We start from the raw sequence: 21,422 nt of genomic DNA, 5'->3' as shown, positions 1-21,422 counted from the left end.
AACAGCAGCCCCCAACCTTTTTGGCACGAGGGATCTGTTTTGTGAAAGATAATTTTTCCACAGACTGGTGGGGGTTGGGGAAGTCTTTGGAATGAAACTGTTCCATCTCAGATCAGGCATTAGATTTCATAAGGAGCATGCAACCTAGATCCCTCACATGTGAAGTTCACAATAGGGTTCATGTTCCTACAAGAATCTAATGCCACCACTGATCTGACAGGAGGCAGAGCTCAGGCGGCAATGCTCACTAGCCTGCCGCTCAGCTCATCTCCTGCTGTGCACCCCACTCCTAAAAGGTCACGAACCAACAGAGGTGTTGGGGACCCCTGCTTTAAAAGAAATTGCTTATTAAATGTTAATAAACAGCTCCATATTCCTAATGGACACTAAAATTATATCTAATTTTTTCTCTTACCTAATTTTACAGGAAAGCCTGGAGGAAGCTTCATCTGAACAAATTCTCTAAGCTTGTTAAAGTGCTTGAAGGGAGCTACTACTTCTAAAACATTCAATAATCTGAAAAATGGAAGAAGAAAAAAATGTTTTCATTGTTCAAATTGACTTGTGTCCTTATGCTTTTCAACTACATGCTTCAAACTTGGACAGTAGTACTGACTTCCAGATACTAAGGATGAGTAAATTACAGACTTTATTCCTCCTAACTTTTTACTCTATAATGGTTTACAACTTTTGATTGTGCAGCCATAATTTTCACAATTGTTTGATTTTAGGTCCATATTTAGATGGACTCAAAGCTAGTAACTAGATTCACTGTTTGGGTGGCTGATTTCCACTGTCAATTTATTGTGTGTGTAAAAGGCTCTTATGTGCTTAATATTTGTTGATTTCCTGCATATTTGATAAATGATTGCTTCTTATCTTTATATTTAAAGGGAAACTTGACTCACATAAAATTTCAGGTTATACTATCTTTCGCTCTAAACTACAATTTCATAATATCTCTTAGCATTCTATATCATATTAGTCATTATGCTATAATTTCTTTCATCTTTCGGTTGGATGGATTTCTTTTTTAAGTAGTAGTATTTTTCTTTGAAAAAAGTCCTACAACTGCTACGTTTCTTGAATTCTTTTGTGCTTGAGAATATCTTCAGTTGCCTCCATACATAAATTAAAGTTAGAAATACTGACAGATCACACTTTTGTTACTTCAGAAAAGTAAAGACATATGAAAAAATGGAAGGCCAGGCTGATTTTACCCCTTTTCTGCCCAGATGCCTTTGGATTTCTTTATCAACAACTGAAGCCCAATAGTTTGATCAGGATAATTTTTGTTACTAATCATTCTGTACCAATTTTTCATGGAACCTAATGTCATCCTATAGATTTAGTTCTTCATTACAGAGAAATTTTCTTCTATCATATTTTGAATATTATTTTGGTTATACTTGGATGCCCTTTAAGTGAAACATGAATGACTCATATTGAACCATTTTTGTCCTCCATATCTATTGCTCGTGTAATTTCTTTAATCTCTTCTACTGAATTCACCAAGACTTGTCAAAATTTAATTTTCAGTTACATCTATTCTGTTCATTATTGTTTCTACTGTATGTAATAGTGCCATTTAGTGCTCAATTTATTTCCTCAGCTTTACAATCTCCTTTTCATTTCACTTTACTGTCTTATATTCTCATCTCAGAAAGATCTACTTTACTGATTTCGTGTTCTTTCTTGTTTTCTATGGCATTTATAGGTAATTTTCTTCTTTTTTTTTTCTGAACCTTTAGAATAAATTATTTGTCTGGCATTTGTATGCTGTGTTCTGTATTTCTTTTTTTTTTTTTTTTTGAGATGGAGTTTCGCTCTTGTTGCCCAGGCTGGAGTGCAATGGCCTGATGTCGGCTCAACGCAAACTCCACCTCCCGGGTTCAAGTGATTGTCTCAGCCACCCAAGTAGCTGGGATTACAGGTATGCACCACCACACCCGGCCAATTTTGTATTTTTAATAGAGACGGCGTTTCTCCATGTTGGTCAGGCTGGTCTCAAACTCCCAACCTCAGGTGATCCACCCGCCTCAGCCTCCCAAACTGCCAGGATAACAACAGGCGTGCACCACCGTGCCCGGCTCCTTATTTCATTTTCTTTTTCAAGAGTAGTGGTTATAACTGCCACATTTTATAAATTTTAAGATATTCTTTTTTTCTCATGTAACGTATCTGAAATTAGGATAACTCCTAAAATTGATGACTTCTTAATATTAGCTGCAGTTTTCTTCTTTATTAGCAAGTAGAATATAAAATTGGTGAATCTTTGGCCAGGTGTGGTGGCTCACATCTGTAATCCCAGCACTTTAAGAGGCCCAGGTGGACAGATCACCTGAGGTCAGGAGTTTGAGACCAGCCTGGCCAACATGGTGAACCCCATCTCTACTAAAAATACAGAAATTATCCAGGCGTGGTAGCACATGCCTGTAGTCCCAGCTAGTTGGGAGGCTGAGGTGGGAGGATCACTTGAACCTGGGAGGCAGAGGTTGCAGTGAGCTGAGATTGTGCCACTGCACTCCAGCCTCGGCAACAGAGTGAGACTCTTTCTCAAAAAATAAATAAATAAATAAATAAATAATAAAATTGGTGCATCATTGAGTCAACTGGGTCCTAGATATGACAAATTTTGGCAGATGTGTAGGTGTGGCTAACTCTCCACATTTTCTGAGACTTATCTCTCTCTGACATAACTTGAGGGCTGTATAGAACAACCTATCTACTTATCTAAAGCCTAGATGTGGGTAAAGCTCAGGTATGCATGTACTTTTTAAAAATATATGCACCCTGCTCTCTTCTCCGATCATTTTTAAAAAATGTATTAGGCCGTTAAAAAAAATTAATGCATTAGGCCAGATTTGAAAGGGAAGGAACTAGTAAGAGAAAATTGCCCAGTGCTTCATCTCCTCCCTCCCACTTTAGTGAGGAGCCTAAAACTATAGTTGTATCAGTCAGCTCTTGCTACCCATCTCTCATTCCAGCTATCTCTCCAAATATTTTTAAAAAGGAGCATCCAATGAGTACATGTTTGAGAGGATATATTCAATATGTTTACCACAATATTGTTGAAAATGGTGACAAACTACAAATAACCAAAATGTTTATCAGTAGATGAATGATAAAATAAACAACAGTATATCAACACTACAAAATAACAAGGAAAAAGAATAGACAAAAATATAATCACTGTAAAACTTCAAGACACACTCATTTTTTCTTTTTTCTTTTTTTTTTTTTTTGAGACAGACTCTCCAGGCTGGAGTGCAGTGGCACGATCTTGACTCACTGCAATCTCTGCCTCCTTGGTTCAAGCGATTCTCCTGCCTCAGCCTCCCTAGTTGCTGGGATTACAGGCACGTGCCATATGCCCAGCTAGTTTTTGTATTTTTAGTAGAGATAGGGTTTCACCACGTTGGCCAGGCAGATCTCAAACTCCTGACCTCAGATGATCCGCCCACCTTGGCCTCCCAAAGTACTGGGATTACAGGCATGAGCCACCATGCCCAGCCAAGATACACTCACTTTTAAATGAAAACAAGGAATACACAGAAGAAAACGTGAACCATTCCCCCATTTTTATTTTAAAAAATGCAAAAACACGGATAACTCTAGACAAAAATACAAGAAATAGTCATTAACTATTGATGTGTTAAAATATCACATTTTATTCTGTAAATTTCCATACTTTTGGATTTTTTTAAAACAAGCACGTATTCACGTATTACTTTTTATAATTTAAAAACCTACTCGGCTGGGCGCGGTGGCTCACGCCTGTAATCCCAGCACTTTGGGAGGCTGAGGTGGGTGGATCACCTGAGGTCAGGAGTTTGAGGCCAGCCTGGCCAACATGGCGAAACCTCATCTCTACTAAAAATACAAAAATTAGCCGGGCGTGGTGGTGGGCACCTATAATCCCAGCTACTCGGGAGGCTGAGGCAGGAGAATCGCTTGAACCTGGGAGGTGGAGGTTGTGGTGAGCCAAGATCGCGCCACTGCACTCCAGCCTGGGCGACAGAGCAAGACTCCATCTCAAAAAAAACAAAACAAAACAAAACAAATCTACTCAAAAATTTATCTGGTGAAAGTAGTAAAAATCAATACTTTTGCGAACCAGAAAAGTTCTAGAACAGTGCACACACTATCAAGGCAATGGCTATTTGCTTTTCATTTCAAAGGTCTCAAATGCACCACTGGGGTGCAAATATTATTACAGCCTTTAGGGTTTAATAGTTTCTTTCATAAACATTTGTAGTTAGTAACAAACTTACAACTCTATCCCTAAGGGAAATTCCTGGCTCATGGCTATCGTAGCTTTAAACGTTTTCTTACTCTCTTTGCACACCAATTCTCTACCCAGATGAGGAGCTCTAAAATGGGAGGAAAAAAAATGTTAGGAAACTTTTTCCACAGTCTATCACCTTCCTAAGAAGCATCTGTCATCTTTCAATGACATTCATTAATATTTCAATTTTTCTTACTCTGTCTACAGAAATAAAATTATGCTAAAAGAGAATAAGATATGTATAAGAAATTAAGACAAGGGCAATAAAAAAGAATAGCAAAGAGTAAAAGTTCAGAAATTATTAGATCTAAACTAATTTCACATTGAATATAATTTTAATAACCACTATTTTTAGGAATAAAGAAAATCATTAGTAAAAAAATTTTTAAGGTATCACTGTATATCTTTAAAGTCACTTATTCAATTCAATCTTCTTTACTGTCTATTACAGCCTCTGCATTGATCAATAAGAAATATTGTGAAGAATAAGGAATTCTATATTAACTATTATCAAAAGAAAATTATCAATGTAGCATAAAGATCTAATTGGCTTTTATTTGCAACTCTAGCACAGGACAATACCTAATTCTGTAAAATAGAATGAGCGTTCCAATAAGCTGAAAAGAGGAGGTTAGCTTTATAGACTGAAAAGGCTGAAGTGAAAACGGTGGGGAAAACAGGTGATCTGGTTATTTCAAAGTTGCTTTCCTTATACAGTTAAAAAAACAGAAGACTTAGTTACTATGTTGACTCAGGTTGCCTGGAATGTCCTTTTTTTTTTTTTTTTTTCATTTTAAACTGGCCCATTTCAAAGTTCAGTTTAATTATGTAGTACTTAGCAGAAGTAACTACATTCTGGTTTGGTATGGTCTGCTGGTGCCTAGTGCATGCAGGAGGCTAATCTAATACAATAATACCCTTATACATTTTGTTTAACACCATAAAATATTAAGGTCAGGCGCAGTGGCTCATAGCTGTAATCCCAGCATTTGGGAGGCCGAGGCAGGTGGATCATTTGAGCCCATGAGTTTGAGACCAGCCTGGCCAATATGGTGAAACCCTGTCTCTACTAAAAATACAAAAATTAGCTGGGCATGGTGGAGCACACCTGTATTCCCAGCCACTCGAGAGGATGAGGTGAGAAAATGGCTTGAAACTGGGAGGCGGAGGTTGCAGTGAGCTGAGATCACGCCCACTGCACTCCAGCCTGGGCGACAGAGCAAGACTCCATCTCAAAAAAAAAAACAAACTATAAAAATATTAAGATGGAAACATCTTGGAGAATTCAGAAAAATACAACAAAACTTTCAATAAGAAAAAAAATGACAACTTCTTCCTAAACAGGAGCAGGAAAGTAATATTTTATATTTTATTCTCCACCAAAAGGAAATAATGGTTGGCCAGGATACAATTTTTACTTATCCATTTATTAAAAATAAACCCTTTCTTTATTCATTCATCATTCTTTTAGTCAATAAATATAAACTGAGTATGAGCTATGTGGTAGGCACTCTACTGTTAGTAATATTACATCAGCAAAGGTCCTATGGAAGGACAGTGAGAAGTAGTCTAGCATAGGTTGAAACTAAAGGATAATGACAGGTGAGGAGCTTGGAAAGGCAAAAAGAAGATAAATAATGAATGGCCTTGCACACTATGCTAAAAAATCAGGATAATCACAAAATAGAAAAGCTCATCATACAATGGGAAATCTCAAATAAGCAACTGTCCTGCGCAATTTCCTACATCATATTTCCTTAGAACAGTGTCCTTTAGTTTTTTAGGTGTGTATAAATTGACAGGAGGGATACAGAAAGATCTACAACCATTTGCAAAGAGGGTACATAATTTGGGACACTTTAACCTTATCATATTTAATCCATATTTTTAAAAGGTAGAAGAATTGCTTCAGTCAAAAATATACCAATAATTCTCTCCAAAATAATTTACGCCAAAATATTCACATATTCAGTTTTTACAAATTATTCTTTCTAAAAACCAAATAATACATAAACAAGAAAAAAACTTACTTTCCATTTTCAGCAGATATATATTCTTCCCATGTAATAGTGTTCTGAGGAGGAGGTGTAAGAGACTGTCTTCGAATCGGCTGCCAAAAAAAAAAAAAAAAGAAAGAAAGTGGGGTGGGGGAGAAAGAAAGATGTTATTTTTTAAATATAAGATTAAAATACATCGTAAACTATTAAAACTAACAATCTACTTAATCTCTTCAATATAATACTTGAAAAGGTTCCTTCCAAGATCGTTCCATGGTGGTTTAAGCTCTATTGGTAACATTTATTATCAATTTTTTTTTAAATCCCAAAAAGACAAATATCAAAATAACAACACCCATTCATTCAATGCTTCAATCATCTAAAATGTTCCTGTCATTATACTAGCTGCTGAACATGGAACTACAGAGAAGTGTAAAAACTAACTCTGGGCCAGGCATAGTGGCTCATGCCGGTAATCCCAGCACTTTGGGAGGCCAAGGCGGGTGGATCACGAGGTCAGGAGTTCAAGATCAGCTTGGCCAAGATGGTGAAACCCCATCTTTACTAAAAATGCAAAAGAATTAGCCGGGCGTGATGGTGAGTGCCTGTAATCCCAGCTACTCAGGAGGCTGAGGCAGAGAATTGCTTGAATCTAGGAGGTGGAGGTTGCAATGAGCCGAGATCGCACCGCTGCACTCCAGCCTGGGTGACAGAAGCAGACTCCGCCTCAAAAAAAAAAACAAAAACAAAAACAAAAAACTCTGATTCAAGGAATTTACAATTCAGTTGGAAAGAAAAAAAAATACAGACATGAACAGTTAACCAGAAATATAAAAGAGCATATTATTAGAGGCCAAATGAGATTATAGAAAATAGAAAATATATCAGAAAAGATAACAATCTTCTGTGGGTAATGATCAAGACTATGCAATTGGACTTCAGATTTAAATGAAGATGAAACAGAGTGTTTTTAAAACAGAGAAAATTAAAGGTAAAAAACACAAGAAGACTGATTTAAACTCAGATGGGAAGTTCAAAACGGAGATCAACAGTAGATGGTAAAAATCGCAAAGGTCAGATTTTAAAACTTTCACCCTATCTTTGCTAAATATGAATTTCAATCACTGTAAGATGAACTGGCAATAAGGAACTCAACTCTGGAGCAGAAAAGGAAATTGGAAATTCCTGGGCCAGGTGCAGTGGCTCATGCCTGTAATCCCAATACTTCAGGAGACAAAGACAGGAGAATCACTTGAGCCCATGAGTTTGAGACCAGCCTAGGCAACATAATGAGGCTGTTTCTTAAAAAAAAAAAAAAAAAAAATTAGCTGAGTGTGGTGGTGCATGCCTGTGGTCTCAGCTGCTTGAAAAGCTGAGGCGGGAGGATCACTTGAGCCCAGGAAGTTGATGCTGCAGTAAGCCATGATTATGCCACTGCACTCCAGCCTGGGTAACAAAGTAAGACCCTGCCTCACAGAAAAAAAAAAAAAAGAACTGGCCAGGCGTGGTGGCTCATGCCTGTAATCCTAGCACTTCGGGAGGTCAAGGCAGGTGGATCACTTGAGGTGAGGGGTTCAAGACCAGCCTGGCCTATATGGTGAAACCCCATCTCTACTAAAAATATAAAAATTAGCCAGGCGTAGTGGCTCGCACCTGTAATCCTAGCCACTCGGGAAGCTGAGGCAGGAGAATCACCTGAACCCAGGAGGCAGAGATTGCAGTGACCTGAGATCACGCCACTGCACTCCATGACCCGAGATCACACCACTGCACTCCAGCCTGGGAAACAGAGCGACTCTATGTCTCAAGAAAACAAAACAAAAAAACCTCATAAATTAAAAAAAAATTTTTTTTCAATTGCTAATGAAAACCTAACAGGACTGTGGAGCAAAAAGACAATAAGTGAAAGACTAATATGAATAATAAAATGTTAATAACATTGAGAGGGTCTCATTCAAGAAATGTGGTTTAACATATAATTAGTGTAAGATGTTAATGAGCCGTATATTAGAGTTGTTAAAATCAAGGATTGTTAAGACACAAAACTGAGTTAGAATCCCAGCTCCAATACCTGGTAGTTGTGTGAATTTGGGCAAGTTACTTTCTATTATGTCAACTTAACTCACTTGCAAAATGGGAATTGGGCCACTAACTCATAGTTAAAAATTAATGGAGATAACGTATATAAAAAGCTTAGTGCAGGTCAGGTGTGGTGGCTCATGCCTATAATCCTGGCACTTTGGGAGGCCAAGGCAGGTTGATCCCTTGAGCTCAGGAGTTTGAGACTAGCCTGGGCAGCATGGCAAAACCCCATCTCTACAAAAAATACAAAAAAAAAAAAGTAGCCAGGCATGGTGGCGCACACCTGTGGTCCCAGCTACTTGAAGGACCAAGGTGGGAGGATTGCTTGAGCCCAGGACATGGAGGCTGCAGTGAGTTGAGATCATGCCACTGCACTCCAGCCTATAGGACAGAACATGACTGTCTCAAAAAAAATAAAAAAAAAGAGAGAGAGAGAAGCAGTAAATGGAGGAAAAGCTTTTTCTCTACCCTCCGTTTTCTGCCTAACTACAGAGTATAAATTTTGCTTCACTGGAGATAACTCTATACTCTTACTAGCCCAGTGACAGCACCAGAGGAATCTGCAAACAAACCTTACTCCTTTCCTGTCCTTGGAAACCTAAAATCACTTTCATTTGTCCTGTCATTTCTCTACAAATTTATTGTTCCTCGTTGAAGATGCTATATAAGTAGAGTTCTAAGCCACTATTTTGAGCTACTTTTTTTTTTTTTTTTTTTTTTGAGACATAGTCTTGCTCTGTTACCCAGGCTGGAGTGCAATGGCACAATCTCGGTTCACTGCAACCTCTGCCTCCCAGGTTCAAGCAATACTTCTGCCTCAGCCTCCTGAGTTGGGATTACAGGTGTGCATCATCAAGCCCAGCTAATTTTTGTATTTTTAATAGAGATGGGGTTTCACCATGTTGGCCAGGCTGGTGTCAAACTCCTGGCCTCAAGTGATCTGCCCAACTCAGCCTCCCAAAGTGCTGGGATTACAGGCATGAGCCACTGTGACCAGCCCTTGAGTTACTTTTCCTTGGGGTTTCTTGTGTGGTGTGCAGCACGCATTAATAAACTTGTTTGCTTTTCTCTTATAAATCTGTCTTTTGGTACGAGAGTCCATCTCAACTAAGAACTAAGTTTGGAAGAGGTAAAGTTTAGTTTCCCTTACGGTATAATGGAGGCCAAAAGAAAAGACTGTTTCAATATCACACTACAGAGACTTTGAAGAGAAAGAAGCCTGAAAAAGCCATAAATTTTGTTGGTTAGAAGTCACTGATGATCTCTGAGTAGCAGCCGAGGGATATGGAAAGAAAGGAAACAGAGTTTTTTAGTATCAGGCAAGATGAAAGACAATGTTCTTTCCTTGAGAAGCTTATCAAGAGTCACAAAAAGTAAATACTTATAATTGAGGGTGACAGGGGCTATGATATAATTGAGGGTGACAGGGGCTACAGAATGATATAAACATGCACAGAAGAGGTTTATGACAGACTAGGGTAGCCAAAAGACATGGACTGGTTGATTCCTGAGTTGAGGAGTCTAAAAAAGAACAAAAGAACTGGTTGAAGGAACTGGGGAAAGCAGAATGGTGAGAGAAAGCATGACATACTGGGAAATTGCAAGTGTAGTGTGTCTAGTTGTACGAGTAGTATACATGAAGATTAGTAGTAAGAGAAAAGTGGCCAGACACAGAAGAGAAAAAGTAGCCTGAAAGGGTTTTACATATGAAGTAGATCACATTTTACTCAGGAAGCAATGGACAAATATTTGGAGCAATACAATATAGTAGCTAAAAACACCAACTGTGGAGCCAGAGTGATCCAATTCTGGCTTCGACAATGACTAGCTGACTTCGAACAAATTACTCAACCTCTTTTGCCTCAGTTCTGTCAACTATATAACCTCAGAGGGTTTACTGTGATGATAAAAATGGGCTGTTAAATGTAAAGTGCTTAAAATAGTGCCTCACGCATAGCAAGTACTGTATACATTTTAGTTACTGAGCATAGCCATTACATGATTCAATCTATTTCAGGGTGATTACTCTGGTGGCAGTGTATTTAGGAAGCTATCTCAGTAATCCAAATGAGAAATGATAAGGTCATGTTGTTTAAAAATGGAAGGACAGAAAATAGACTAAATAGACTCAAGAGATCCTTAGGATTTTGTGATTGATCAGATATAGAGATAACAGGAAAGCTAAGAAGTCTAAGAAGAAATTTCAGGTTGCCGGCTGGGGTAAATAAGGAGATAATGGTGTTACTACCTAAGACAGAGAAAAGAGGAAGGAGGAAAGAAAGCATTATCTGATTCAGACACACTAAATTTTAGACATCTATGTTTATCCAAGTAGAGGTAGGCAAAAGCACTATAGATGTGGTGATATGAAGGAAGAATAGAGTTAAAGGTATATATCTGCTTGACAGTTACCAGTCTTTATGTACTCACTGATGATATGTCAGAGATTGCTAGTTGTCTCCCCAGTATCTGTTCTCCCATTAGTCTTTGTGAAAGAACCTCTCTTCCAAATTTTTGTATGAGCACATGACTTCCTAGAATAGACTCCTTTTCTAGAAATCTTTGCAGCTAGGTGTTATCATGTGACTAAATTCTTTTTTTTTTTTTTTTTTTTTTTTGAGACAGGGTCTTGCTCTGTCACCTACACTGGAGTGCAGTAACTCAATCACACCAAACTGCAGCCATGACCTCCTGGACTCAAGTGATCCTCCCACCCCAGCCTCCTGAGGAGCTGGGACTACAGATGCATGCCACCATGTTCAGCTTGTTTTTACTTTTTTTTTGTAGAGACAGAGTCTCACTATGTTGCCCAGGCTGGTCTTGAACTCCTGAGCTCAAGCAATCCTCCCACCTTGGCCTCCCAAAGTGCTGGGATTACAGGCATGAGTCACCATGCCCGGGTTAAATTCTAACCAATGGAATGTGAGCAGAGTGATGTGTACAACTTCAGAATGGGTTCTCAAACAGAATAGGAATGCCTTCTCCTTTCTAATTAGCACTTTGGGAGGCCAAGGCGGGCAGATAACCTGAGGTCAGGAGTTTGACACCAGCCTGGCCAACATGATGAAACCCCATCTCTACTAACTACTCAAGAGGCTGAGGCAGGAGAATCGCTTGAACCCAGGAGGCAGAGGTTGCAGTGAGCTGAGGTCATGCCACTGCACTCCAGTATGGGCAACAGAGGGAGACTCCATCTCAAAAAAAAAAAAAAAAAAAAAAAAAAAAAGAATTACTATTCCTGCTGGCTGGAATATGAAACTGGTACATATCATCTTTTTTTTTTTTTTTTTTTTTTTGAGATGGAGTCTCGCTCTGTCACCCAGGCTGGAGTGTAGTGGCGCGATCTCGGCTCACTGCAAGCTCTGCCTCCCAGGTTCATGCCATTCTCCTGCCTCAGCCTCCTGACTAGCTGGGACTACAGGTGTCCACCACCACGCCCCGCTAATTTTTTGTATTTTTTAGTAGGGACGGGGTTTCACCATGTTAGCCAGGCTGGTCTCGATCTCCTGACCTCCTGATTTGCCCGCCTCAGCCTCCCAAAGTGCTGGGATTACAGGCATGAGACACCGCGCCCGGCAATATAAATCATCTTATACCATGTGGATGGAAGGCCACATTCTAGGAATGGCAGAGAAGACAAAAGAAAAAAAGCTGTCTGGGATTAACCCACAGAGCAGAGAAAAACCACACAAACTCAGATTTTTACATGAGAGAAAAATAATCTTTTATCTTGTTTAAGTCACTGTTCTTTTGAGATTTCTTATAAGCAGCCAAACTTATATCATAACCAATACCAAATTCCAAATTTACAGTGGGAGATTATACATAATACTATGACATGTAGCAATGGCTTATCAGTAGAATGACAAAGAGGCTTAAAAGCTAGTTAATGACCCTCACAAATGCTGTGGCAAAACATTAGGTAAAATAGTATCTAGTGATATGCTAGAAAGCAGAGAGACATGCGTTTAATAGAACCTTTAATTTTAGGGGAAACCGCTGGAAACATTTAAGATTGCTGCTCCAACCTAGAACCACAGCAAAGACTAATCCCATACCCACCGAAATCTCTATCTATTAATATTTTTAATATTATATATAACATTTTCATGGTAAAGACACATTTGTCATGTGATTAGATAACATGGCATGTCACATCATTATATTTTTTCAGGTAATAACTTTTCCATATAAGTTTCTACCATTTCCAAATAAATTCTTTCTAAACAGTACATTATACATTCCCCATCTTAGTAAAGACTGTAATCAATGTAATTTAACCTTTTATTGAGCACTTTATCTCATCATTATAAATATCAATTATCATATTCTAAAAATGTCTTTCTAGTTTAAGTTTAAATTAGTCCTTCATTTTTTTCCAAGGAATCCCAAATAGATTCAAAGTCCTTTAGTATATACTGACGCTTCTAGCTGAATCCTTCAGTGCCTCCTCTATACTGATGCCATGGCTATCTAATGAAACAGGAAGACATAAAGGTTGGTGAGATACCAGATAACTCTTTAATGTTATTTTGCCAAATCAATTGGCTCTGTAATTGAAATGCCTTCAAGCCTTTCCCTCATAATTAAATGTAAAACTTCTGACGACTATTTTCCTTGAAGCATATAGGAAATACTTTATTTCTAGGTTTGTTATTATTCTAATATTTTATATGGCAAAGCTTTCTGAAAGTTTAAGATATTCATGTATTTTATTATGTATTCCTCTTTAGATTTTTAAATAAAGAAAAAAAATCCATGCCGGGTGCGGTGGCTCACACCTGTAATCCCAGCACTTTAGGAGGTCGAGGCGGGTGGATCCTGAGGTCAGGAGTTGGAGACCAGCCTGACCAACATGATGAAACCCTGTCTCTACTAAAAATACAAAAATTAGCCGGGTGTGGTGCCCGTAATCCCAGCTACTCAGGAGGCTGAGGCAGGAGAATTGCTTGGAGCCGGGAGACGGAGGTTGCAGTGAGCTGAGATCACGCCATTGCACTCCAGCCTGGGCAACAGAGCAAGAGCGAGACTCCATCTCAAAAAAGAAAAAAAAAATCCATAATCATGAATAGGGCTTAACTCAATATTCTGAACATATAGTTGGCACAGTATAAGTGCTTTTATCAATGACTCTGACTAAGGTATAAATGGAGCATTGTTCCCTACTCCAATGATAACTGATTACAACAAGGAGCTAAAAATACAAGAACAAATACCCATGATTTAAGAATTTCTGAGCACTTAAATTTTGCTATCAAAAATTTTGTCAAAAATATATACTAAATATTAGAACCACATCTGGGAAGGAAGAGAAAAAAAAGCAGAAGAGGCACAGTAAAAGTAGTCAAATGGCAAATAATTCCTTCTGAATACTACCTATAAGCCATTTCTTGCAGAAATTGAAATAAAATTTTGGCTGGGGATGGGGGACAAGAAGAAACCCAAAAGCTATTTATTTATAATAAAGCATATAAATTCATTCCAAAAAGGAGTAGACATTTATTTTTAAGAATGGAAATTCTATTAAAACATGGCTTTAAAATATATAATTTTAATGTATTTTGAAAAAAATAAGAAATCATACATATTTTCTAGATTTTTGAAACTTTTAATAATTCTCCAAAATCAAAAATATGTTTTTTACTATTATGTGCTCTACTAGTTTTTACTACATTTACCAATAACATATTCCCAGGATTATTTCTTAAGGTTTTCCCCGCTCTTTCCTGACTTCAACTTCCCAGTATTTTGAAAGAATTGCTAAGACGTGTTAATACCTGAATATACAGAAAGAAGAAACTATAACAAAGACAGACTAAGAAGCAAAGAACTTACAGCAAGAACAGGCTTGCAGTCAGGTTCCTAACATAAAAGCCCATCTCTGCTTCTCTATCTTCGTAACTCAGACAAATTAACTTACTTAAACCTCAATTTCTTTTTTATAAAATGGGCAATGGCACTCACCTCTTTAGGTCATTACAATAACTAAACCAGATAATATATGGAAAGTACTTAGTACAAGGCCCATGCTAACAACTTCAATGTTTTAAGCCAATATCAATAAGAAAGAAAACTTTGTTGAGGTGTATATGAATTCAGTTTTTGTTGCTGTTGTTTTCTTTTTTTAGCCAGCTACGAAAGACATCCAATAAATGTCATTTTTAACCTGCAGAAGCTGAAATTGAGCTTATGGCACTCAGCTCAGAATAGGCCACTGGAGAATCCTTCATTACTCTCTGATAAAATATAATGCTTTCCACACAACTGTCATTAATTAAATACATCTAAGTTACTAACCTACAATTCACCATGACTTGAAAATTAATATAGCACATGTCTATTTCTACACTTGATTTGTTCTTATATTGTCAGCTGTGACTTTGAAAGCGTCAATTTTCAATACTGATTTATAATGTCTTTTTTTTTTTTTTTTGAGATGGAGTCTCACTGTTTTGCCCAGGCTGGAGTGCAGTAGCATGATCTCAGCTCACTGCAACCTCTGCCCCCTGGGTTCAAGCAATTCTCCTGCCTCAGCCTCCTGAGTAGCTGGGATTACAGGCACACACTACCATGCCCACAAATTTTATTTGTATATTTAGTTGACATGGGGTTTCACCATGTTGGCCAGGCTGGTCTCGAATTCCTGACCTCAAGTGATCTGGTCGCCTCAGCCTCACAAAGTGCTGGGATTACAGGCGTAAGCCACTGCACCCAGCTATAACGTCTTTTAAAACTTTAAATTTTCAAATCTAGTTCACCATTAAAATGGAAATGTCTCTTGAATTTATTTGATAGGTCTCTCCTCTTTCACCCCCTGTTGTTTAACCTCACATTAAATAATAGAGTTAAACACTTTTTTTTTTTTTTTTGAGACAGAGTCTCGCTCTGTCACCCAGGCTGCAGTAGGGTGGAGTGATCTCAGCTCACTGCAACCTCTGCCTCCCAGGCTCAAGCAATTCTGCCTCAGCCTCCAGAGTAGCTGGAATTACAGCATACCACCACACCCAGCTAATTTTTATATTTGCAGTAGAGACAGGGTTTCAGCGTGTTGGCTAAGCTGGTCTCGAACTCCTGACCTCAAGTGATCTGCCTGCCACCGCCGTGCCGGCCAAGTTAAACTTATATATACCTTTCTTAAAAAGCTTATTATGTAGGCTTAAAAGAACTGTACTTCTAAAATTATAAACAAAATGCATACAAACATTTATTTTCTTCTTTAATGACCACTATTATATATATATATAAACTGCTAACAGTTCCATGCTGCTTTCCAGGTGTTAAATTCTGTGTCTGTGTCTAAGAGAAAAAACAACACACAGCTACCAGTATCTTTCTATAATTAGACCTATCAATTCTATTTTGTTGTTCTTGCATCTTATACCTTACCTAATTAAACCAAATCAAATTATATGTATTGATGAATATCTGATAGAATTACTATTAATATTTTCTTTAAATTTCTTCTAAAAAGATTTATAATTGAACTCTGAGAATATTCTCAAATGCAATTCTTCGATTCCTCCTTATCAAAAGTCCAAATAACATATAACAAGGTACATTTTGTTATTCTAAAAAAATTTAAAATATAATCTTAAAAGGATTACTATGCTGACAAATAACAACAAAATCTTGGTTCCTAGTAATTATTAAATGACTTAAGTGAGGTTGAAAAATAAGACTAATTTTTTAAAAAAAAATTAATGTTAGTATAAAAAAGTCCCTTCTAAGATCAAGAAAAAGCCATGTGCACCTGCTCATACCATTTTTATTCACTATTATACTGGTGTTACTCCCCAGTACAGTGAGGTAAGAAAAACAAATAAAACAAATAAGAACAGGCAAGAGAAAAGTAAAACTATCTTTATTATCTGATGACATAAGCATTTGTAGAAAATCCTAAGTAATATATAAAAGACTACAGAATAGGCCAGGCACGGTGGCTCATGCCTATAATCCCAGCACTTTAGGAGGTCGAGGCAGGCAGATCACCTGAGGTCAGGAGTTCTAGACCAGCCTGGCCAACATGGCGAAACCCCGTCTCTACTAAAAATACAAAAACTAGCCGGGTGTGGTGGTGGGTACCTGTAATCTCAGCTACTCTGGAGGCTGAGGCGGGAGAATTGCTTGAACATGGCAGGCAGAGTTGCAGTGAGCTGAGATTGTGCCACTGCACTCCAGCCTGGGGGATAGAACAAGACTCTGTCTCCAAGAAAACAAAAAATAAAAATAAAATAAAATAAAGACTATAGAATATATAAATGTAGAAATATAAAAATTACATTTATTTCTATGTATAAAAACAAACTAGGAAATGAAATTTAAAGATAATCTTTTATGATAGTCTCAAAAATATTAACAATTTACACGATAAATTTAATAAAATATATGTAAGATTTATACCCTGAATACTTCTGAGAGAAATTATAGAGAATCTAAATAAATGAAGAGATACACCATGTTCATCAAACAGAAGATTCAATATTGTTAAGATATCAAGTCTCACCAAATTGATCTATGGATTCAACACCATCCCTATACAAATCTCAGCAGGCAATACAACGGAGGAGGAACAGACTTCTCAAAAAATGATGCTGGAGCAACTGGGCATCCAAGGCAAAAAAAAAAAAAAATAAACCTTTGACCTAAACCTCATGCTTTCCACAAAATTAACTCAAAATGGTCATTTCCTTAAATGTAAAATATAAAGATATAAAACTTTTAGAAAAAAACACAGGAGAAAATTCTAGGAACCTGGAGCTAGGCAAAAAGTTCTCAGATTTGGCATGTGACATAAGATAAAAAATGATAAATTCGATGTCATCAAAATAATAAACTTTTTTTCAATGAAAGCCCACTTTGAGAAGATGAAAAGACAAGCTATGGAGTGAGAGGAAATATTTGCAAAACACCTATCTGACGAAGAATTAACATCTAGAAAATATAAAGAACTTTGGGCCAGGCATAATGGCTCATGCCTATAATCCCAGCACTTTGGGAAGCTGAGGTAGGAGGATCCCTTGAGCCCAGGAGTTTGAGACCAGTCTGGGCAACATGGTGAGACCTTGTCTCTCCAAAAAATAAAAAATAAAAATAAAAAGTTAACTGGGCATGGTGATGCATGCATGTAATCTCAGCTACTTAGGAGACTGAGTGGGAGGATTATTTGAGTTGAGGCGGTCAAGGCTGCAGTGAACCAAGATCGTGCCACTGCACTCCCGGTCTGACCAAAACAGTGAGACCATGTCTCAGAAACAACAACTTTGAAAACTCAACAGTAATGAAAAAAAGAAAATCCAATTAGGAAAAGAGCAAAAGGCATGAAGAGACATGCTACAGAAGAGGATATACAGATAGCAAATAAGCCATGAAGAGATGACCATTCAATATCATTAGCCATTAGGAAAATGCAATTAAATCAAAATGGGATAGGATTGAACACTACAGAATGAGTAACATAGAAAATAATGACAATACCAAAAGCTGGCAAGGATGTAGAAAAACTGGATCATTCATACACTGCTGACGGGAATGTAAAACGAAAAACACTTTGGCAGTCTCTTACAAAACTAAACATTCAACTAACTACCATATGACATAGAAACTGCACTCTTGGGCATTTATCCCAGAGAAATGAAGACTTATATTACATTCATACAAAAACCTATATGTGAATGTTTTTTGCAGCTTAATTCATTATGGCCCAAAACAACCCAGATGTTTTTCAACATGTGAATGGTTAAACAAACTGTGGTACACTAATACCATGAAATACTACTCAACAAAAAAAAGAACGAACTATTGATACATACAACTTAGATAAATCACCAGGGAATTATGCTAAGTGAAAAAAGAAAACCCAATTTCAAAAGGCTAAGTACTATATGATTCCATTTATAGAACATCCTTGAAACAGCAACACTAAAGAAATGGAAGAACAGTTTAGTGATTGCCAGGCATAAGGGACAGAGAGAGGCTAAGGGGGCAGCAAATGTGCCTATAAAAGAGGTACATGAGGTATCGTATGGTGGTAGACATCTTCTGTGTCTTGACTACAAATGCCAATATCCTCGCCATGATACTGTTCTATACCTTGGTAAGACGTTACCATTGGGGGAAACTGGGTGAGGCATACATGGAATCCCTGTATGACTTCATACAACTGTATGTGAATTTACAATATTTCAAAACAAAAAGCTTAATTTAAAAAAATCCAAACAGGCTTTTATGTTGAAATTGATTTATCTACAGATTCAACATTATCCCAATCAAAATCCCACCACGTTTTTTATCTTTTGTAGAAAGTGACAAATTGAATTTAAATATTCATCAACTATAAAGTTCAAAATCCTATGGTTTATATGGGAAGTGTTTCCTTTAATTTCTGATTAGAAGTTGAAAGCTTAATTATTTAATTTAATTAATATTAATTTGTTCCATTATGTAGCTATCTGGCATTAAACTATGTTTTAATTTCAACTTGCAAAGTACAGCTGCTTAAAATGCTACTTAAAGACCTCTTTAACTATTCAAATACATCCGGTTACAACCTCCGCCCTTAAGAAAATCAAGTTGTCTATCGTAAGTTTAAATGTACATAAATCAGACCAGAAGAGGCAACTGGCAAACAGTCCATGAAACAGCATTCTATAAAGTCTTATTTCCATATACTTATCCCAAATTAGTTTGTTGCCCAAATTATTATTATTATTTTTTTAGACAGTCTTGCTCTGTCACCCAGGCTGGAGTGCAGTGGCACGATCTCCGCTTACTGCAAGCTCTGCCTCCTGGGGGTTCACGCCATTTTTCTGCCTCAGCCTCCTGAGTAGCTGGGACTACAGGCGCCCGCCACCACACCTGGTTAATTTTTTTTTTTTTTTTTTTTTTTTTTTTGTATTTTTAGTAGAGACGGGGTTTCACCATGTTAGCCAGGATGGTCTCAATCTCCTGACCTCGTGATCCACCCACCTCGGCTTCCCAAAGTGCTGGGATTATAGGCCTGAGCCACCGTGCCCAGCCTGTGTTGCCCAAATTTTTAAAAAAGTAGCATTAACCACAACACAACAAAATCACTTTTTTCAAAATAACCATATAAGTCCAAAGAGATGGCCTTTTGTCTGGTCAACAATGGGAGAAGATAGCAGCCCTGTCAAAGACTGAGCTCAGCATTCCCGCTATTAATTCATCTCCATTTCTATTTCCTGAGTGCATTTTGTCCAGTATTTCCTACTGACTGAGAGATCAGTAAATACTAGCAGGCTCCTGGAAAAATGAAGTCTGGTGAAGCTTTATCCCAAAGTCAGAAGAAAAATGAGGAGCACAAATGAGATGTGGCAGGAAGGGGATAGGATCACACTAAAGTGGCATGATCACAATTTTAAACATTTTACATAATGTACTCAACTAAACGATGGCTGATTCACTCAATATATGATCTTTCTAAATATTAAAATGTTTTACTGACAAACATAGTATTACCATGAATTAGTTGAAACCTGGCATACTATTCTGGAAACTCTGACCATCACTAAAACATAGAATCCAGGACAATACTACAGGGAAAGGGCTAAACATTCCAGCAATTCAAGCCTCTTTGTAGTATGTAGCAGCCTTTTAACCTTTTTATAACTTTGACTCACAATTTATATTACAATCCAGCACTCACACATATGCATGTTTATACAACACACACACTCTTGAAACTATTGTTTCATGAAATAGTAATGACTCTCATTATGTGTAATGTGCTCTGATTTTTCTCCTTTTTTTTTTTTGTGACAGGATCTCACTGTGTCACCCAGGCTGGAATGCAGTGGCAGTGGCATGATTATAGCTCATTGTAGCCTCAGTCTCCCGGGCTCAAGTGATCGTCCTGCCTCAGCCTCCCAAGTAGTTGGAACTATAGGCTCATGCCACTGCACACAGCTGATTTTTAATTTTTTTAATTTTTAATTTTTTAGTAGAGGCAGGGTCTTGCTCTGTTGCCCAGGCTGGTTTCCACCTCCTGGACTCAAGCAATCCTCCCACCTTGGTCTCCCAAAGTGCTGGGATTCCAGGTGTGAGCCACTGTGCCTGGCCTACCATTTTTATTTAGATACTAATTTTTTTAAGTATTGCCAACAACTGAGGGGAGAAAAGGAAAAAAAAGTAGTCATGGCCCACTAAATTAATTTCTTATAATCTACTAAAGGATCTCTATATTGCAGTTTGAAAAACAGTGCTATACAAATGGCAGTGAAACGTTAACATCTGGGAAATTTTTTTTTTTGAGACGGAGTTTCGCTCTTGTTGCCCAGGATGGAGCACAATGGCGCAATCTCAGCTCCACAACCTCCACCTCCCAGTTTCAAGCGATTCTCCTGCCTCAGCCTCCCGAGTAGCTGGGATTACAGGCATGTGTCACCATGCCCAGCTAATTTTGTAGAGGCGGGATTTCACCATGTTGGCCAAGCTGGTCTTGAACTCCTGACCTCAGGTGATCCGCCCACCTTGGCCTCCCAAAGTGCTGGGATTACAGGTGTAACCCACCACGCCCGGGCCCATCTGGGAAATCTTGATGAAGGTGTCCAAGAATTCTTTGTATGACTCTAGTAATTTTTTGGAAATATAAAATTATACAAATAAAAAATAAATTTAAGAATGCGTCTAAATTCACTTCACAGAGGAATAAGATTTAAGGAGCAGTTACCATGTCTCATACATCTTTTATTTCCTAATTTTTCCTCCCCTTTCCTTACTGTCACACAATTCTTTGCATATAGCATGCTTTCAGTAAACATATGCTAAACAAGAAATATATGGGAAGGTGTAAGTCAGAGATGACACCATGAAGTAGGTGGATCTTTAGCTGGGCCTTCAAAGCAGCGGATTTTGATTAGCAAAGCAGAAAGAATTAAGCACCTGTAATCCCAGCTACTCGGGAGTCTGAGGCAGGAGAATCGCTTGAACCCGGGAGGCGGAAGTTGCAGTGAACCAAGATCTTGTCACTGCACTCCAGCCTGGGCGACAGAGGGAGCTCCATCTCTAAATAAATAAATAAATAAATAACACTAGGGGCC

At 37.8% G+C, this 21,422-nt stretch overlaps 1 protein-coding gene across 2 annotated transcripts in view; it reads right to left on the bottom strand.

Annotated features, from left to right (window-relative positions):
• ANKRD13C (ankyrin repeat domain 13C) overlaps nucleotides 1–21,422 on the bottom strand; it is a 94,541-nt gene that overhangs the window by 9,811 nt on the left and 63,308 nt on the right. Inside the window, exons 10-12 of one of the 2 annotated variants that reach the window (XM_019019725.3) lie at nucleotides 6,319–6,398; nucleotides 4,275–4,373; nucleotides 416–516 (exon numbers count right to left, since the gene is read on the bottom strand). In XM_019019725.3, coding sequence (XP_018875270.1) covers nucleotides 416–516; nucleotides 4,275–4,373; nucleotides 6,319–6,398 — 280 coding nt within the window. The remainder of the gene's footprint in view (nucleotides 1–415; nucleotides 517–4,274; nucleotides 4,374–6,318; nucleotides 6,399–21,422) is intronic. The other variant, XM_019019732.3, reaches the window with a different exon arrangement.

Source organism: Gorilla gorilla, chromosome 1 (genome assembly GCF_029281585.2).
Source record: "Gorilla gorilla gorilla isolate KB3781 chromosome 1, NHGRI_mGorGor1-v2.1_pri, whole genome shotgun sequence".
NCBI lineage: Eukaryota > Metazoa > Chordata > Mammalia > Primates > Hominidae > Gorilla > Gorilla gorilla.
This window is presented reverse-complemented; position numbering and strand designations above follow the sequence as displayed.